Raw genomic sequence first — 18,791 nt, forward strand, 5'->3', positions numbered from 1 at the left:
ATGTTCAATAATGATGGAAAAAAATGTCACCATTTCTGAAACAAGCTTGCAATTAGACAATATCATGCTTATCCTTACTATATGTTAATAACTATGTTTGGCAGTAAACGCGATTCATTTATGGTGTAATTCTGAACCTCTTGGCTTGCCATAATCCTAACCAAACCAAACATATATTACACACGGTGCGTTTCCTATGCACGTAAAAACAAATTTTCGCGTATGAGTTGCATGATAAACACACTGCGTGCGAGACGCATTTAGTGTGACCGGGTTGATATACTGTATCTATGGCAACCAAACGTCACTGGTGAGACAAACGTGCAACGAACGGACGGTCAGATGACGTTTTGGCAGGGGAAAATGTAACGAAAATGTAACAGAAGTTGTAGAAATGTAGTGGAGTAGAAAGTATAATAATTGCTGCAAAATGTAACGAAGTAAAAGTAAAAAGTATGCACTATTTATTGTACTTAAGTAAAGTAAAGATACGTGAAAAATGTACTTAAGTAAAGTAACGAAGTATTTGTACTTCGTTACATTCCACCACTGCCCCCGACTGAGTCTGGTTTCTCCAAAGGTTTTTTTCTCCATTCTCCAGTCACCTGATGCAGTTTTAGTTCCTTGCCACTGTTGCCTTGGCTTTTGGCTTGCTTAGTTGGGGACATTTATTCATGTAATGATCTGATTTACCAAAGGTGGACATTGATGCAGTTTTCTTCTAGAAACAAACTTCTTGTATTATTTTCATGTTATCACTGTGAAGGTGCTTTGATACAATCTGTATTGGAAAAAGCTCTATATAAATAAAGGTGACTTGACTTGACCTGCAGTTTCCATTTTGATTTCAAAAGAAGAATCATAAGGAGAGCGGGTGTTTTGAGCAGCTGGACTGAGGCTGCACCAGGTTGCGGTCGCATCTGACCTCAGATTATGTCATTTTTGATTATGTCAGATTATGCTTTGTTAAGTACTGTAACCTTATTAATAACTAGGTAGGCTAATCTCTCTCACCGCAACATGACACCATGACTTTTGCGTAAACATACACGCCAATTTCACGTCGAGTGGCGTGTTATCTCGTCGCATTTTGAGCTATCCGCATGTATTCGTGTATGTCTACGCCATTAACGTCCGCGTCATTCCGCGTGTCTGTACACGCTGTCAAATGTCAGAGCAAAACAAAGAAAAATGTACATCTACATCTGGGGAGCTATGTTTTTCTTTCCTAGGATGGTAAGGGAACAGTCATAAATGCCATTAACCCCAGTGACAGTTAGGTTTAGGGTCAGGGTTAAGGTAAGTCATATATTTATATATACAGTAATAACGTTAAATCAACGGCGTTCATAAACACTCTGAAAAGCGATTATGCGTGTTGATAGCACGCCAAAAATGGAAATACGAATTGGCGTGTCATACACACGCTACTTCATGAGATCCAACATGACATCATGACTTTTGCGTAAACATATACGTCACTTTCGAGTCAGGTGGCATGTTATCTCTACGCATTTTGAGCTATCCGCGTGTATCCGCGTGTATGCGTATATGTCTACGCCATTAACGGCCGCGTCATTCCGCGTGTCTGTACACGCAGTCAAATCTCCAGTCATAAATGCCATTAACCCCAGTGACGGTTAAGTTTAGGGATGGGGTTGAGGTGAGTCATATATTTATATAACGTTAAGTCAATGGCGTTCATAAACACGCTGAAATGCGATTATGCGTCTTGATAGCACGCCAAAAATGGAAATACGAATTGCCGTGTCATACACACGCTATTTCATGAGATCAGTCTGCTCACCCTCTTTCTCGACTCTGTGCCTTGGATAGTTTTGAGTTACATTTAGAAAAAACCTGTCAGATCAAAGTATATTTTTGGTTAAGTTATTATTTAACATGATTTTTTAAATTATTTATTATTTTTGAACAAACGAGGATCTCTGTTTAAGAACGTCGGCTCGCATCTGCAGGTTTACCCTGCTTTAGAGCACCGCAACGTATACATCTTCAAGTTTAGCCGAACCGGACGTCACAAGTTGATCTTCTTGTAAAAAAGATCTCATTGAGGAACAACACACTGTACTTTTTGTAATTTCATTGCATTTTTAATTTATAAAAAGTTAAACAAATAGTGATTTTTAATATAACTATATTTATAGATAGTCGATCGTTAATTCTCCTGACGATTGACAAACAAAATTTCATCGAATGAATACCCATCCCTAGTTACGATGTAACAAATTTGCATAGTCTTCATTGGCTGGCGAACATCTATTTCAACCACCTCTCAAAAAATATTTTCTGCTCTGAAAAAGCAAATTCTCTTTGTAAACACTTCCAAAGTGCGATGTGTAAACTTTCGACATTTGCTTCTTAGATCTCCACGAGTTCTAAACGGGATTTACAAAACGCTTATTGATTAAAGACATTTAATGCATTCTTACTACTTTGAATAATGATAAAGGATGGAGCAAGACCTGTTTTACTAACTTCAATATTACATCGGTCATTCACGTTATTGCTCGGCTAACGTATGGTTACTGGTTACCTATTAAGTTCTGTATAAATTACAAAGTATTACTACTGACATAAAAAAGCCCTAAATGGTTTAGCTCCTGTGGACCACACACACACTTTACTGACTGAGGACATTTACTGAGTAAGGACATTTCATATAACAGGTTAATAATGTTTTCTTTGTCTTAGACAAGAAACATGCACATCATTACATTCAAATATAAACATTTGGCAAATTTATGAGCATTTTTAACTACACATAACATGTCTTTAGAAGTTGGTTATCGTTATATTTTACTACATCAGTGAAGATATTTGGTCCTCACATCACTCACTGACTCAAACAATCAATGTGCTCTATATTTCAAACCCCGGTCCTCTGGAAAAATAACTAAATAACAAACATATCAATCCACAGCATAGTGCCCAGAACTTGGCAACCCTGGGTTGAACATAAATTGCACTAAATTTTGCACTTTATTGACAATTTAACCAGATTTCTTACATAGCGTTACATCATTGCAATCACTGTATCATTGGAGTGAATGATACATTGATGAAAAAAAAGCCATTTAACAATGACAACCCTCACATTATATTAATATTCATAACACTTACACTTATATTAATATTCATAACATAACTATTATAGTCTAAATAACCCAGAATATGTTTATACCTGGCTACTGTTTGCTGAATTTTCTAGAAAGGAATATCTAAAAAGGCCGTTTATGATGAGGGCATATTTATTTATGAACTGACTTCTGAGGTTTACCAAGCCACTTCAGACTATCCACACGTCGCACTACGGCCTCATTTCACATCAAGGTGCACATACATGTGTTCAAAAACGGGATGAAACAGAAAACATGGGGCTCGAGAAGGGCTTTGAGTATAGACGCGCACAATCTTAGCGCATTTAGGCTACAGTGCAATTTTGAACTTGCAAAACATACTGAAAAAGATGCATTTGGGACTTTATATGTTATTGTGTGTCTTACTTTGAAGCTGATGACACGATGATGGCAGAGTCACGAGCGCGTTATGAGCGTAATGATGAGTAGAGGAACACCTGTCTATGAGGAAGACGAATAATACGAGTTGAAGCTGCTGTTCGCGAGCAGCGCCCTCTGTTGGCCGAAAAGACGCAAGACAGGCTCGACTTTCCGTATTACAGTGGTTCCCCAATGGCTTTCCAGTTGTTTGATGGATATGATGTGAAATTAGACCTACTTTTGAATATATTTTACATAGCCTAAAGTTTCTACATGATAAAATATTTTAGAGCTTGAAATAACCAACCTCAAAAAATGCATGTGCCTAATAAAATACAAAAAGACCAAATATGGAAAATGGAAAAATACAAAAATGTAATTTTGTTTTAATGACGATCACTGAGAAATGTTCCATTATTTAAAATGCAAAAAAAAAAAAAAAAAAAAAAAAACATATATTATTTTCAAGGTGAAAAGGATTCATTTGCCTTGATCCACGCCGAAAAAAACGTCTAAATGTCACGTTTTTAATGAAGTAGCTAAAAAACGTATTACATCGACGTTAAACCACGTTAACCATAACCTTTTAAATCCTCGACCTAGTTCCGTTGCTTAGCAACGGGAAGAAACTCCTGTAACTTCAGTGATTAGTGACACTTTTAGTGCTTACAGATTAGGAGACATTAGTATGTGTTCACTGCATTTGTAATGTTATACTTTTAATTCCGAGAAGAAAAATGTTGCTGTGTTGGCACAACCCGGTATCACGACAAGACGTGAAATAATCACGTTGGTCCACTTTGGAAAACGTGTAGATGTCACGGTTTAAACCCATCAAACATGAAATTTACACGTGCGTTAACACGTTCCAGTGGAGAGATACCCGCAATCGCCTAGAAAAATGGAATTTTGTTTTCCATGATTTAAAATGCAAAAAAAATATGTATATATTCAAGGTGAAAAGGATTCATTTGCCTTGATCCACGCCGAAAAAACGTCTAAATGTCACGTTTTTAATGAAGTAGCCTAATGAGTAAAACGTCTATTTTTCCGGCGTCCCCCAGCTCCTCGTTTAAGCAAAGGGTACGCTTAAACAACCTATTACATCGACGTTAACCGTGTTAACCATAACCTTTTAAATACTCGACCTAGTTCCGTTGCTTAGCAACGGGAAGAAACTCCTGTAACTTCAGTGCCCAATGGTTAGCACCTTAGTGCTTACAGATTAGGAGACATTATGTGTTCGCTGCATTTGTAATGTTATACTTTTAGAATAGGTTAACATCCGGGTATATCTCCACTGGAACATGTTAACGCAAACGTGTAAGTTTCACGTTTGAGGGGGTTAAACCGTGACATCTACACGTTTTCCAAAGTGGACCAACGTGATTATTGGATTAATTATCCGGATCATGATTAGCACGATGATATCATCTCAGATGTCTCATTTGATGTCAGATGTTTAAGCAATGTACGAAGAACGAGCCCCAGCTGTTCTTGTGTGCTTTTAATCGGAACAATAACAAGTGTGAGATGATTAATAGAAATGTCATGTGTAATTGTGCTAAATCGTTATTTGCTCAAGACAAGGAACTTAAATTAATGACAACTATGTTAAAACTTTGGATGTACCGGTCAAGAAATGATTGCCAGTGTGGTTTTGTTTTTGCAGTCAATCTTTCTCAACATGTCAAGAAAAAAGGGAGACTTAGAGGTTTAAATGGTAAAGATTTTTAATTAGTTTATAAATATTTCTTTTTTTTTTTTAAATTCAGCATACAAAATGACAGTATGTACATCCACAGATAAGTGGTCCACTAAGGCCGTAATGGGTGACCCACATACTCTGTTCACATGCTCAGAGAGGTTTGGCATTTGAATGTCAGCATTTTTTTTATGTTGGGTAAAAATATAACAAGGCACAACACATATAGTCCAATGTCCTTGCTGATATACGTGGAATAAATACAGGTATTCTTCCTCTAGAATTGAAGTAACCAACCAACAGATGGAAGCCATTGCAAAGTTCCTCATCCAAGAGCCGCATTTGAAGTTCCCTTTGCGTGTTCAGCACTTTCTTCATCTCGTCAGTCTCTTAAACAGTCTTAACTGGTGAAAGTAAAGTACCATCTGAGTTTTGAGGCCTGTATCCCTTAGAACTTGGAATGTGGAATCCTCTGGAACGTCAAGCAATTCCGAAGGTTCTAAAAAGAGTGCTTGAAATCAACGCCTTGTCAAAAATAGGGAAAATGTACCTTTTAACAAAATTAAACAAGGGACCCGGGTACTGTGTAAGAAAATAGACTTAAAATCTGGATTAAGGAGCATATTCTGTTTAAAAAGGACGGGTGTTTTTAACAAAAAACCATGTTCATTTGTGCACTTAAAAAATAAAGTCCAGCTTCTGAGTTGATATTTCTTAATAAAAGTCCATAAAGCCAAAAATAAACCATGTCTTCTCAAAAGCATACAAGCTGGAAAAGCATAAGACAAAAGTAAGCCTCGTTGGTAGCATGCTTTGGTTATCTGTGGCCTAGTATGTCAGGTTGACAAAGGTTATGCTCCACACCCAGGCTGAATATATCTAGAACAGAATCAAGTCTTGACATTTTCAGCTTGTCTGGGAATTCGAATGAGAATTCAGTCCGGTTCTGTTCAAATGAGTAGAGCGCATTCCAGATCTTCTGTAGATTACTTTAGCTGAGAATAGGTACGTGTGATGGGGGTCAGCACAATTATCGGAGCAGACCGCAGAGATGGATAGCAGACTCATTTGCACACATATTTCTCCACAGTCCTCTCGCACTTTTTGCACGTGACGTAGCAGCACCAGTGGTATTTGCAGTGGCAGCGCTCCACCACTCTCTCTGAATAAGGGTTGTAGCCTCTGCCACAGCACATCAGATCACAGCTGTCACTGCCGCTGGAGGTCTTGTTGCACTGCCTGCACAACAAACAGACAAAAACAACTTTATAGTCCAGACTGGACCAACCATTCAACTCTGAAACTGAGGCTATGCACATAAAAAAAAGAATGGGTTGACGTCAACTAGTTCTACTAGTATAATTGCTCTGATTGGATGACTTTCTCAGGAGATTTTTAGATAATACTTTAAGGTCATCTTAAAAGTGAAATTTGTGAGATTTTTTTAATAGAAACAACATCTATTTATTTATCATTTTTTATTAAAGTCAATTTTAATTATTTGGCATTATTTTTTATCAAAACTTCATATTGATGAATTTTTTTTTTAGAATAAACTGCAGATATATTTTCTATATTTTCACGTTTTTATATTTCTGATAAAATAGTAGCCTACTTTTTATTACAGTTTTTCATAAAAACTATTTTTAAAAACATATACAATGTATTATATAAGTACTAAAAAAATATTGTATGACTATTTTTAATCAACACACTTAAATATTAAGGAATATTAATTTTTAATTTCGTTTTTAAAAGACACAAATCTGGAAATCTTCAAAAAAAAATTCTATTTTCACAGTTTATATTATGTATTATTTTAAACTATTTAGACATTTTAATATTGAATGAATGATAAATTATAGAAATATTTTCAGAATTATTTTCTATATTTCTCTATCATTATCTTTTTTTTACATTTGTAAAATATAAAACAGCCAATTTGTCCCGCTGATTAAAAATGTATCAATACTTATGAACGGGGAAAAAACACACACTTAGATGAAAAAAAAAATTAAAATTAGGGCTGTCAAACGATTAATCGCATCCAAAATAAAAGTTTTTGTTAACATAATATATGTGGGTGCACTGTGTATAATTATTTTTTTATATATAAAAACACACACATGCATGTATATTTAAGAAAAATATATTATTTCTAAAATATTTATATATAATATAAATTATATATAAATCTATATACATGACATTTTTTCAAGCATTAAATATATACACAGTGCACCCACATATATTAAGTAAACACAAACTTTTATTTTGGACGCGATTAATCTCAATTAATCGTTTGACAGCCCTACTTAAAATGTCCTGACTAGTCAGTTGTTGGACAACTAACTCCTATTCAATCCAGGAACAAGACTTCAAAAATACATTTACACAAATAGATGACCAAAACATCCCTCTGTGACCATGAGAGCTATTACTAAACATAAGCGTCTTTTCAAAACCAAGGTAAACATTTAGCTCAGCCACATATTAAACCAACAGCACTAAAACTTCTTATAGCTCGTTTAAGAGCCAGTTTGTACCCAGGGAACATTTTCTTCTCTTGCATTTAAATCTAGCAGGAGTGGATCTCGCAGACGCCCTCATGTACTGAAGCCCGAGGCATCTGAGCAATGAATAGCCCTGTCATAAATCACACTCTATACACTAGGGGTCGGCCTGTGTGTAACCCTCTCCGTGTAAGTGCATTGTTTTATAATTGTGTGGTGTTAATGCTCAGGGTGCTGAGAGACAGACCGAAGGCATGGCTACTATGAGAAGTGAAAAATGCTGTTATTTAAAACTAAAGTAAAAGTCTCTCCCAGGTCAATGCTGAAAGGCAGGCAAACAGGACTCGACGAGTAGCATATATTCAAATGCTGGAGTCAAAAGTCAAAAACGTTTATAATTTATGAGGAGTAGGGGGGAAAAAAGCCAGAATTTAGCACACTTTCCTCCTAAATTGCTAATGTTCTTCAAGTGATCTGGTTTTACCATCAATGTATCAGCTGTGAGCAGAACTTTAAATTTGACCTCAAAGTGAAAACACATTTTTAAACACATCTTTTAAACAGCGCTCACAGATTGTTTCTTCACAGCGATACCGATCATCTCTAAGCCTTTGGGATGTTGTTCTGTCTGAACGTCTAATGCGCCAATTTCATTAATCACAGTCTTGTGGCCCACAAAGCAGCACAGGAGAGCAATGTAACTATAGATGAGACAGATGAGATACGCTTGTCACTTGGTCTCCATCCATCTCTCATCGCCAAATCAGATTAGAGAACCCGACAGGTCTAGTTAGGGTAACACTTACGGCTCATTATCTTAAGACCTTCCAAATCACAGAGAGGATGTGCAATGATAGCAGCTTCCTGACTGCTTCCTGACTCACATTTCACCCCCAAAATCAAAATAAAATTGTATTATTGTGCCGATATTATATATAGTGCTGATTTTGTTGTGGAATATGACCTGGTCTTGTTGTGCACAGGTTTCATGAGACCATTATTTTATGGTATTATGCTAAATGACCGTCTGAGAGCGAAACAAATCAATGAAATGTGAGGACTGGAGATGTTGTAGTCACATGTTTTAGAGACAGGTATGGGGTGATGGGTTCAACAGAGGAGCCGAACCCTCTACATACCAGAGACCACCATGGAAGTAACATGTGCGACGCACACAGTTCCCTGTTGACGTTCTCTAATGATTACAAAACACACCAGTGTCTTGTGACCAAGTGCAAAGCACTAAATATATGAACAGAGAGCGCATGTGAGTGGTCTTATCAGGACTAATGCTGAGGATGCATACTGTGTGTTGAGTGCACCTGACATACAGCATGTCTCTAGGTTATTTGTGCACTGACCTATAATACCTATATACGTAAAGCCTAAACGGTTACAATGTTCAACGGGAAATATTAAGTTTGAGAATTATAAAACATAAAGTTGAGTGAGATGAGTCACGTTCAGACATTGTGATATAACTGACACCTGATGCCTACTCAGTGGGCATATTATTATGCAAACATTATTTAAAGGAGTTGTTAACTTTAAAAAAAACTTTTGCTGATAATTTACACACCCCCATGTTTTTGATGAAAACATTCCAGGATTTTTCTCCATATAATGGACTTTAATGGGAACCAAACGGTTCAAGGTCCAAAAGACAGTTTCAGTGCAAACTGCAAACTGTTCAAAGGGCTTTAAACGATTCCAGACGACGAATAAGGGTCTTATCAAGCGAAACGATCGCTCTTTTAATAAATAAATGACAAAGTTTAATTAGAAGTGTCAATTGTCAATTTAAGACTGTGAATTGCACACGGTTGCTGAAAAATCATGTCATATGATCCAATAATTCCACGTATCTTAGCCAAAAGCAACATTACAGAGCACATTTAGATGCTAACATAACAAAAGCAAGGAAGCTGAGGTTACCCCATTCTTCCCTAAATCTATACCTGAGTCTCCACTGATAAAGCAATAGGAAATAAGCAGGAAGAATTCATTGTCGTGCTAATCTGTGTGTGCAGTGCTGGTATCAGCTGAGAGCTCTTAGCTCTGTGAATAGCTGCATTACTCACAGACTGACTCTCTGATAACGGTAAAGAGGACACAGTCACTTTGGACACGCGTGTACACATACACAGACTGATCCTCTATGCTTTATCAGGGCTTTTTAAACAACAAAATGGTGCCACCAGAGAAGGAAGAGAAGAGAGTAAAAGAGGGACAAAATAAACCTTATGAAGTGACACACTAAAAGGTTGCATCCCATCTATAATGACATGAGCATTGTGTTTTTAAACAACCTAATTACAACCTACTTTAAGTTAAAATAGTTTTAAAAATGTGGAATAATTAGCTTTTCTGAACAAATCAGCAACTTAAAAAATGAGTAAGATTCTAGTTTTGTTAGCTTTTTCTGGGCTTGAAATGTTTGCACTTCACGATATGTTTTAATGATCAATCATTACTGTCACATTCTGAAGTACTTGTGTCCATTGCAACTAAAATTACATGGAGTTTTTTTTTTTTTTGTTAAAAATTAAAATTATATGATATAATAAATATACTTTTTGCCTCAGGGTCTGTGGAAATATTGGCGGGGCATTTATAAATTTGACTCTGAGCTACCAAATACCACATGAGCACTTGTGTGAGCACTGACGTATGTAATCTGTTAACTAGTCAGTCTCACTCTGGAAACTTGAAGGTCATATATACCTAATTGTCTGTATTTCCTAAGCTATGTATGATTATACAATGTCGTTATCCAGTGCGTTTTTTTTTTTTATTCTTTTCTTTTATAGTTTGATTGTTATACACTTTGTTAAATGTATTTGTTAAATGTAAAATATATATCCTTGTCAATTGTTAAAAAATTCAATAAATACATGTTTATAAAAAAAAAAATAGTTAGTCTCACCTGTCCTGAGTACCAAAAGAGCCCATCTTGTCATTCCTCATGCAAAAGTCTGGTGAACTCTGAAGATAAACCAGCTCGTTCTCTCGGACTGGCCTGATGTCGATGTCTTTGGGGACGAGTTGCTTGCGTGTGCCCATGGGCCGATGGACCACCTTAGTGGCTGACAAGTACTTGGTCTTCAGATCCATTGCGATGTCTTTCAGGTCCTGTAAGCCTCTCCAACAGGTCCGAATGGAGCAGGATCCAGAAACACCGTGGCATTTGCATTTCATGACCAGAGCGTCGCGCAAAGCCTGCGTAGGAGGGATTGGGATGGATTCAGATGAAGTCAATAGTAAAAGGACATTATGCCAATCTACACAGGGAACGCAACATACTAGAGAATTTGGACAGCTTTTCTGCATTATCCATGCCATCATTGTGTCCCAAATCAAGAAAAAGATCATACTCAAACGAATAACCAAAAACTCAATTTCAATTAAGAACTTGGTTTGAAATCAAGTTTATAATTCCTTGACCGATTGCCTGTCAGATTAAGGGTGTGGTCACATTAGCAGTATTTCACTAATATTTCACAGCCAAAAAAGGTAGATTGTCAATAGTGTCGGATGTAATAAGAACAGCTCACAGAAGTGACTGTCAACCAATGCAGCAAATATATCACTAACTCAAACAAGAGCGAAATCTCGTGGAAACCTTTTCGCCCTGATGCAAAACTCCCATGTAAATTCTTGTTGGAATGTCCCGTGAAATTTTGCCAAGCAACAATACATGTGAACGCGCCTTAAAAGGTAAGTTCACCCAAAAATGTAAATGAATTTAGACGTTTATTCACATTTGAACATTCATCAACTTACACAACAGCTGTGTTAAACTGAGGCTCAAGCATGTTCGCTTGATGTGCATGAACCAATGAGGTTCATTCTCGTGTTACACAGCACGTTTGAGCTTCAGCAAGAACCAATGAGGTTTGTTGAGATTTGAGATTCTGATCAATGTTCATATCTGAATAAAAAACTCAATTAAAGGTGCTGTATGTAACTTTTCTTCTAAAATGAATAAATTTTTATTGCCTGTATGTAAAGGAGTTGTAATCACACATTACAATGATCCACTTGACAGGTTTTGCTATTACCACCAATGTGAAGTCTCTGGGTGGAATTTTCTGCGAAATCCATCGGATGTGACGTGTATGCACGCTCCCGAGCCTCTCTCCTTTTATATACAGTCTATGCGACGTGGAGTCTGATAACATCAAAACACTCCTGCCTCCAGCACAACACACAGTCCAACACAAACTACCTACGCTATTTTCATTGTGATAAATTACAAGTTTTCAGATATGCTGAAATCATGGTAAACTGTAATGAAATAGCAAGGTAAACTACAACATACTTGAGACATGAACTGAATACAAAAGACTGTTTCAGAATAATAAAAAGTAGGTGCTTTAGGATGAAACTTTTATTTTCTGTACTAGATCTACTGTCTAACGTCACTCATCCCACTACTATCATATTGTTTATAATACACATTTCCAGACACGTTCAGTAATGGTACTTCCTTCAATCTTACTGTAAAACTGAAATTGTTCAGTCTAGTTCACTAACCGTTTTCATTATCTGTAAAAAAAATCGGTAAATTTTGGACTAAACCACTCAAATCATATGGATTAGTTTTCAATCTCGAAAATCTTCATTTGTGTACCGAAGATGAATGAAAGTCTAACAGGTTTGGAATGACATGAGGTTGAGTAATTAATGACAGAAATTCATTTTGGGGGTGAACTATCCCTTTAAGCCTCGAGTCTTTCATAGTGAATAATGGATTCCATGTGGTTTCTGTGAGGTACCGCTTACCTGTCTGCCCACTTCGCTATTGTGAAGATGCATCAGCTTGTTGGCATGCGTTCCAGACTTCTTCTTAAACTTCATGGGTGCATCAGAAAACTTGGAACCCATAAGGAGGCCATAATGCAGGTTATCAGCACAGCCGCCCCACCTGTACCCAGGCTCTGGTATTTCACCAGGAATCGGACCACACGAGCACAACCTCAGGTCTCCCGAGGTGCACGCCCGTGCTATAGTGTGACTTATAGCGGCTGCAGAGAGAGCGTATACAAATGCAGATTCCCTTGTTCCTGAAAAAAAAAAAAAATGATTAAAATGATTTGCTAATATAAAAAAATACATGAATTCTGAACTTTTTTCCCTTTTAGAAAAGCAAGGCAACATGAGAAACCCGTCAGAATGCAGTATGAAAGGATAATGGCGGAGATTGCTGGACTGTTCTCACAGTGCACATATGTCATGACAAGATAATAGGTGTAGAAACTGGAGAGGCTCAGCTTGACCCCGTACAAAGTACATCAAAGACCATCTCCTTAGCGGTGCACTTATGAGAAGCAGGAGCGCTTTAACTCTTGACAAATGTGAACGGTCTACGAGTTCTCTAGAACTTCAACCAGATTTAATTTGACCATCTCCAGCGTTCGGATCATGCTAAAAGCTCTTAATAAATAAATAGGGAGGACGATTAAACCATCCGTCAAAGCGAAGCATGCACGTGTCAGCGCCGTGTGGAAATTCGAGACGTGACGCCACAACATTAATCCGTGGAAAAGCAACGAAAAGTGGACAACACGATATCTCTTGACTATTTTATGTAATCGATTATTTAAATTTTTTTGACATCTAAAAAAAAAATCACATGGGGTCGGAGACAGGGTATAATTGTAGGATTCAACAAAAAAAAAGGCAATTTTCTGTCCATTACTGACTAACTCACTCAATAGCATCTCTCATTGAATAGAATGGATCCTATTGTTAGTCCTCACAGCAAACGCTTCTCCTCTGTGAAGCCGTACATCAAACGGAGCAAAAGAAAGAAGAGCGACGTGCAAGAATTCCACGGGTCGGAGGTTTCCGGGTGAGCAGGGGTACGATTTCTTTTATCATGCAGCGAGGCACTTAGGCCCAATTGCAGCATTTAACTGGCATAGTCTTCGTTACCCGGAGCGAGAGAGTTTAAGGATCACCGTAGGCTGCTTTCTAAACCGTTGCCCTCATAAAGTTCCCCCTCATCAATTAAGATGGGCTCCTCAGACCTATTAAGGCCTGAATGGAAACCACACTCGGGTATAAAGGGAGGTGTGTGGTCACTTAAATTGCCTTGAAGGAACTGGCACAAGACGGACAGTCACATTTAGGCCTTACTGTGTCTAAACAGAACATCTGTGGATAGATTTCAGAAACGGTTCACACAAAATAGCCTTGACTTGGAAATAATCCTCTTTGGACATGATTTTCCTCTGTAACTCACCTCGTTCCAGGTCCGGGAGGAATTTCGGAGTATCAATAGAGGAACAGTTCCAGCGCATGTCTGCGAAGGTCTTTTGGCAGACCTTTTTAACCTCCCGTGCTGCTTGGATGATGGTTTGCATGAGTTCCAGGTTACTCCTACAGAGCTGAGCCTGAGAGGAGACGAGGCCTGGCAAAGTCTTGCAGTGCTGGGTCTTGTTGATGTGTTGTGTGGTCTGTGATAGTGCCCTGGATGAGGAAAGGCATATGCTTCAGTGAAGTCTTTTGAGGTGAAGAATATGTTTAATCAAATTTTATATCAACAAGTTAAACCGAATTTAATTGTTTGGTGGTGTGAAAAGTGATCTAAATATTTGTGGCAACTCAAATAAACATGGTTAAAGCCAACTCTAAAATATTAAGAGTAGCATCGACGTTTGCGAAAGCGTTCTCGCACGCATTTAGGCTGCGGGCTAAAATTGTTCAGTGTCTCGCTCGCAAAGGCATGCAAACAACAACCCATTCCCAGAGATAATCAATCAAGATTACAGCAAATGGAAGAAGATTATTTCTGCATCACTTGGAACCCAAAAAAGCAATTGCCAATGGAAAAGGATGTAGATTTGTTCATTGTTAAAACTTTAGACAAAGCAGAAAATACTAGACGAATTTTGCCAGGTCAAGTCACTATAAAACCCAAGTCATAGATGTAATCTTGTAAAAACAAGAAATGATAGCAAAACTTCTGTGACCAAAATCATTAAAGACAAACGATCTTCATATTAGTGAGACTTTGAAGTGAAACTTGTTGAAACCTATAGTGATTCCAGTTTTATTTTACTAAAACACACACACATGTACTACTATTCGTGAGAACCAACCGATGCCCGCTCTCTACCTATGCCTGTTTCAGATTAGGGGCCGCCACTTTATGTTCCATGATACGCTGTGACTGACAGACCCCTGTCTTAACCTCCGCACACACACACATACACCCTCTATCTTTGTTATCCAGGGAACACAGGTGTTTATGGCGGCATCTGTTTTGTATTTCTTGCCATGCAATATCAAGGCTTTGGAAACCTCTACCAGCATCCAGTGCATGCGAAATGGCCTCTTCACATCAAAAGTATCCACCGTCATGTTTTCCATTCCAATGTATCAATTATGTGAATACTAATCATTCTGCAGAAATTACAAGTAACTGGGGAATAAGTGGTCGACTGGATTTACTTTTGACTTAAAGGAGTAGTTCACTTTAAAAAAAAAACTTTTCTGATAACTTACTCACCCCCATGTCATCCAAGATGTCCATGTCTTTCTTTCTTCAGGCGAAAATAAATTAAGGTTTTTGATGAAACTATTCCAGGATTTTCTCCATATAATGGACTTCAATGGGAACCAAACGATTCAAATGAGAGTTTCAGTGCAGCTTTGAAGGGCTTTAAACGACACCAGACGATGAATAAGGGTCTTATCTAGGACCCGTCGAGTCATGACTCGAAAAAAGATTTGTTCATTTTGATGAACGAGTTCGAACAAGAGAGTCACGAACGCTCATCACGGAACAAGGCAAGCATTTGTGCTTATAAAACGTAAACTTTTTTATTTATCTTTTTATCGCTAGATAAGACCCTTATTTGGACCCTCTCATTTGGACCTTGAACCTTTTGGTTCCCATTGAAGTCCATTATATGGAGAAAATGCTGGAATGTTTTCACCAAAAACCTTAATTTCTTTTCGACTGAAGAAAGAAAGACATGGACATCATGGATGACACGGGGGTGAGTAAATTATCAGCAAAATTTTTTTTTTAAAGTGAACTACTCCTTTACGTAATTAAGATCAAATTCTGTAAAGCGACTTTTTCCTAATTAAAAGCCATTGAAAAAACATCTTGAACGTGTTAAACAGTTTCAGTATATATATAGAGAGAAAGAAGCAACTCACAGCCATTTGATTCCTGTGCACTGCTGAGACAGGAGCAGGAATGTGAGAAGACATAGCGGGAGTGAAGGGAAGGTTCGCTTCATGCTGTACAATAAGATCCAGCTCGATCAGAAGACACTGACGCAGGTGCTCGCTGACCCCACTGCTTTTTGACACAATTATAATTAAAAGCCAAAAGCCATGACACTTGTTCCTTCCTTCTGTCCCTCTCCTGCTTTAAAAAAAAAAAATACATCAATCACACACATTTGATGGTTGCTATGGAATGTGCACTTGACAGAATTTTTAAAAACAGCTTTTACACACCGCTTTCCAATTGGATTCCTATCCAAATAGTAATTTTGCATTTTAAGGCCGTATTGTTATTATATTTGCCAATTCTATTGCACTACCGCATTAAAAAAAAATAGTTTTTGTATCTCCTTGAGAAACAGTTAAGAAAACACTATTTACAAAAAATCAATTATTCTAAAGCAAAACTCTATTTTTTTAATAGTATGTTCCAATACTTTTTGTGTTTTTAAAATTGCAAAGTGTTTTTGCAAATTTCAGAAATATAGGTGTGGCGATTTTTGGAATGTTATCAAATGTTTTCAGATTATTCCATTGGCTGGAACAGGAGGGCAATAAACAGATACTACCTCCCAGTGGACATGCTGTCTGGCCTCAGGCATGATGCTTTCACATACAGACAGTGATTGTCCAGATAGAGTTGTTGTTTTTCCCCCTCCTGGCTATAGACCTAGCCAGACAACAATTACAGCTACATATGCACCTAATGTATCAAAATTGTTAAATGTAATAATATGTATTAGCCTACACTTAAAATGTTTTCTGCTGTTGAACTTGCTATTCTAAAACGTTTCAAATGGTTTAATTTACGTATTAGTGCTTTTATCAACAACACATTTCCAAGTAGAGATTGTAACTTGGACAACACTTTGATTTTACAAACAAACTAATTTATTTATTTATTTGCTTTAAAGAAAATTTAAACAATACAAGTGTATCTATAATCTATATCCCATTAGATATAGCTACGCCTATACGTGGTTTAGAGATTTTAGATATTTTTCAGAGCCTTCATAACTAAACAAACCTCATTTATGATATTCATAACGCCTATTTAAAGATATGAGCGATAAGATTAGCCTATATTGTAGCAAAAGCAATAAACTGCTGTTTTACTCTTGCGCTTTCGCAAAGATTGCACTTTATCTTTTATCTCCTGTATTTTCACCTGGGGGGAACCGAAGTAAACTTAAAATGTAATAAGCTAAGTTCACTATAACCACTTTGGGTGGTCTAGGTACTATTGCAGATTATAGTCCTGTCAATTGCAATTTGCACCAGTGATATTTAAAAACTACATCTTTGTAAATAAGAGACGCAATCAGGCGTAAAAACTTTGTGCAAAATAAAACGGGCATCCTCACCTTTATCAAACAGAGGCTGACGTAAAAAAAATGCCGATTGTGCAAAGTAATCCAAAAGTGCGTTTTATTTAAATCCAGCCAAACTTCTGCAGTTAATCCTTTTTTGTGTAGTCCGAGTGAGAAAGCATCACGCAACAGTCCAGTGATAAAGAGAAGTGTCTGTGCTGTGCTGCTCGCGCGCTGGAATCTGCTGGACTGACGGTGCACGCGGAGGTCGAGACTATATGAGTCCTCGCGCCACTTTGATCTCGCGCTGATGTCAGGGGCCATTAGCATAACAAAGTGGTTAAGGTTACGAAGCCAAAGAAAACGTTGAAAATATGATCTGTGACACTCAGACATCTCGCTACTTTTGACACGGAATTCCAGCGGTTGAATTGTGGGTCTTTCCTCGAAAAAGGTGCGTTTTGTGTACCTCATGAATATGTGTGTGTAAACGGTGACTTCTTTAACAGTGACATTCTGACACAACATTTTATTATACTTTAACTTCCTCTTCTGTTTCCAAATTATTCTTAATTATCCAAATATCCTCCTTTATGCTACACATTTCGATGGAAAAAAAACATTGTAGGCTATTTATTCTCTCTAGCCTAAGTTATATAATTCTTCACTAAAATGGTTGACAATTCCATACAAAAACGGTCATGATGACATCATCCGTGCAGGATATGAAATACTCCCGTAGAGGTGATTTATCATCACTTTATCTTGTTATTTTGTCAGGACATTATTTTAAATAGGCTAGCCCATTCTGTCACCATAGCCTATACAGTAGCCTAATGATTATTGAAAGCGGTAATATTTGAAGAAACATTTTCTTCTAATAAACCACACATCATGCAATTGCTAGCATATATTTTTAATAGGCCTACATACCTAGTTATTTTCTGCACTGCAATGAGAATAGCCTAAATTAAGTGAGAAATCGGGAAATAAAATCACAGAATTCGCTACAAAGTTGGAAATATGGCAGTTCCAGTGGTTGCATGGTCCATACAATTATAGGCTATGCTAGTTTCCACACTCCTGCCATTTATAGTGCTGTAGCCTACACGGCCCATATTGGCCACTCCAAAAACGGCAAAGGCAATTTTCCAAGCACGCTAATAATGATTTCCACGTGATGAATACATCCCGATGCACGTTTCATATTAGCCACTTTATGACAAAGGTTCTTCTACATTTCACACAATAAATGATTTAACCTTCAGAAATACTCCCAGTAGCCCATTGAAGTCCACATCTGAGCAAAGATATTTCCTAATTTATAATAATGAGCTGTTAAATTCTCTTGTTATTTTTGGTCTATCAAGAAGTATAAAAGAGTCCATTAAAGGATTCATTATCCTTACAGATTGCTAATAATAAATATAAATGTGTTGAGAAAATATTTTTATAGAATAAAAAATAGTCCACTACGTGTATACATTTATTACAGTTC

General features: G+C 37.2%; 1 protein-coding gene across 2 annotated transcripts; it reads right to left on the reverse strand.

Moving 5' to 3' along the window:
* Window positions 1-5,215: 5,215 nt before the first annotated feature.
* On the reverse strand, window positions 5,216-17,637 carry wnt11 (wingless-type MMTV integration site family, member 11). Of its 2 annotated transcripts, none has more exons than XM_039678215.2 (6): window positions 17,348-17,637; window positions 15,912-16,122; window positions 13,984-14,210; window positions 12,522-12,802; window positions 10,663-10,955; window positions 5,216-6,462 (listed from the first exon to the last, which is right to left on the reverse strand). In XM_039678215.2, the coding sequence occupies exons 2-6, from the start codon at window positions 15,992-15,994 to the stop codon at window positions 6,288-6,290; spliced, it is 1,059 nt and encodes a 352-aa protein (XP_039534149.1). In that variant the 5' UTR covers window positions 15,995-16,122; window positions 17,348-17,637; the 3' UTR covers window positions 5,216-6,287. The 2 variants fall into 2 exon arrangements, with proteins under 2 accessions (XP_039534149.1, XP_039534148.1); XM_039678214.2 differs by having other exon boundaries at window positions 15,912-16,125; window positions 17,348-17,557.
* Between the last annotated feature and the right edge of the window lie 1,154 nt (window positions 17,638-18,791).

The sequence above is a fragment of the Pimephales promelas genome, chromosome 23, assembly GCF_988280905.1.
Source record: "Pimephales promelas chromosome 23, fPimPro1.hap1.1, whole genome shotgun sequence".
Classification (NCBI taxonomy): Eukaryota; Metazoa; Chordata; class Actinopteri; order Cypriniformes; family Leuciscidae; genus Pimephales; species Pimephales promelas.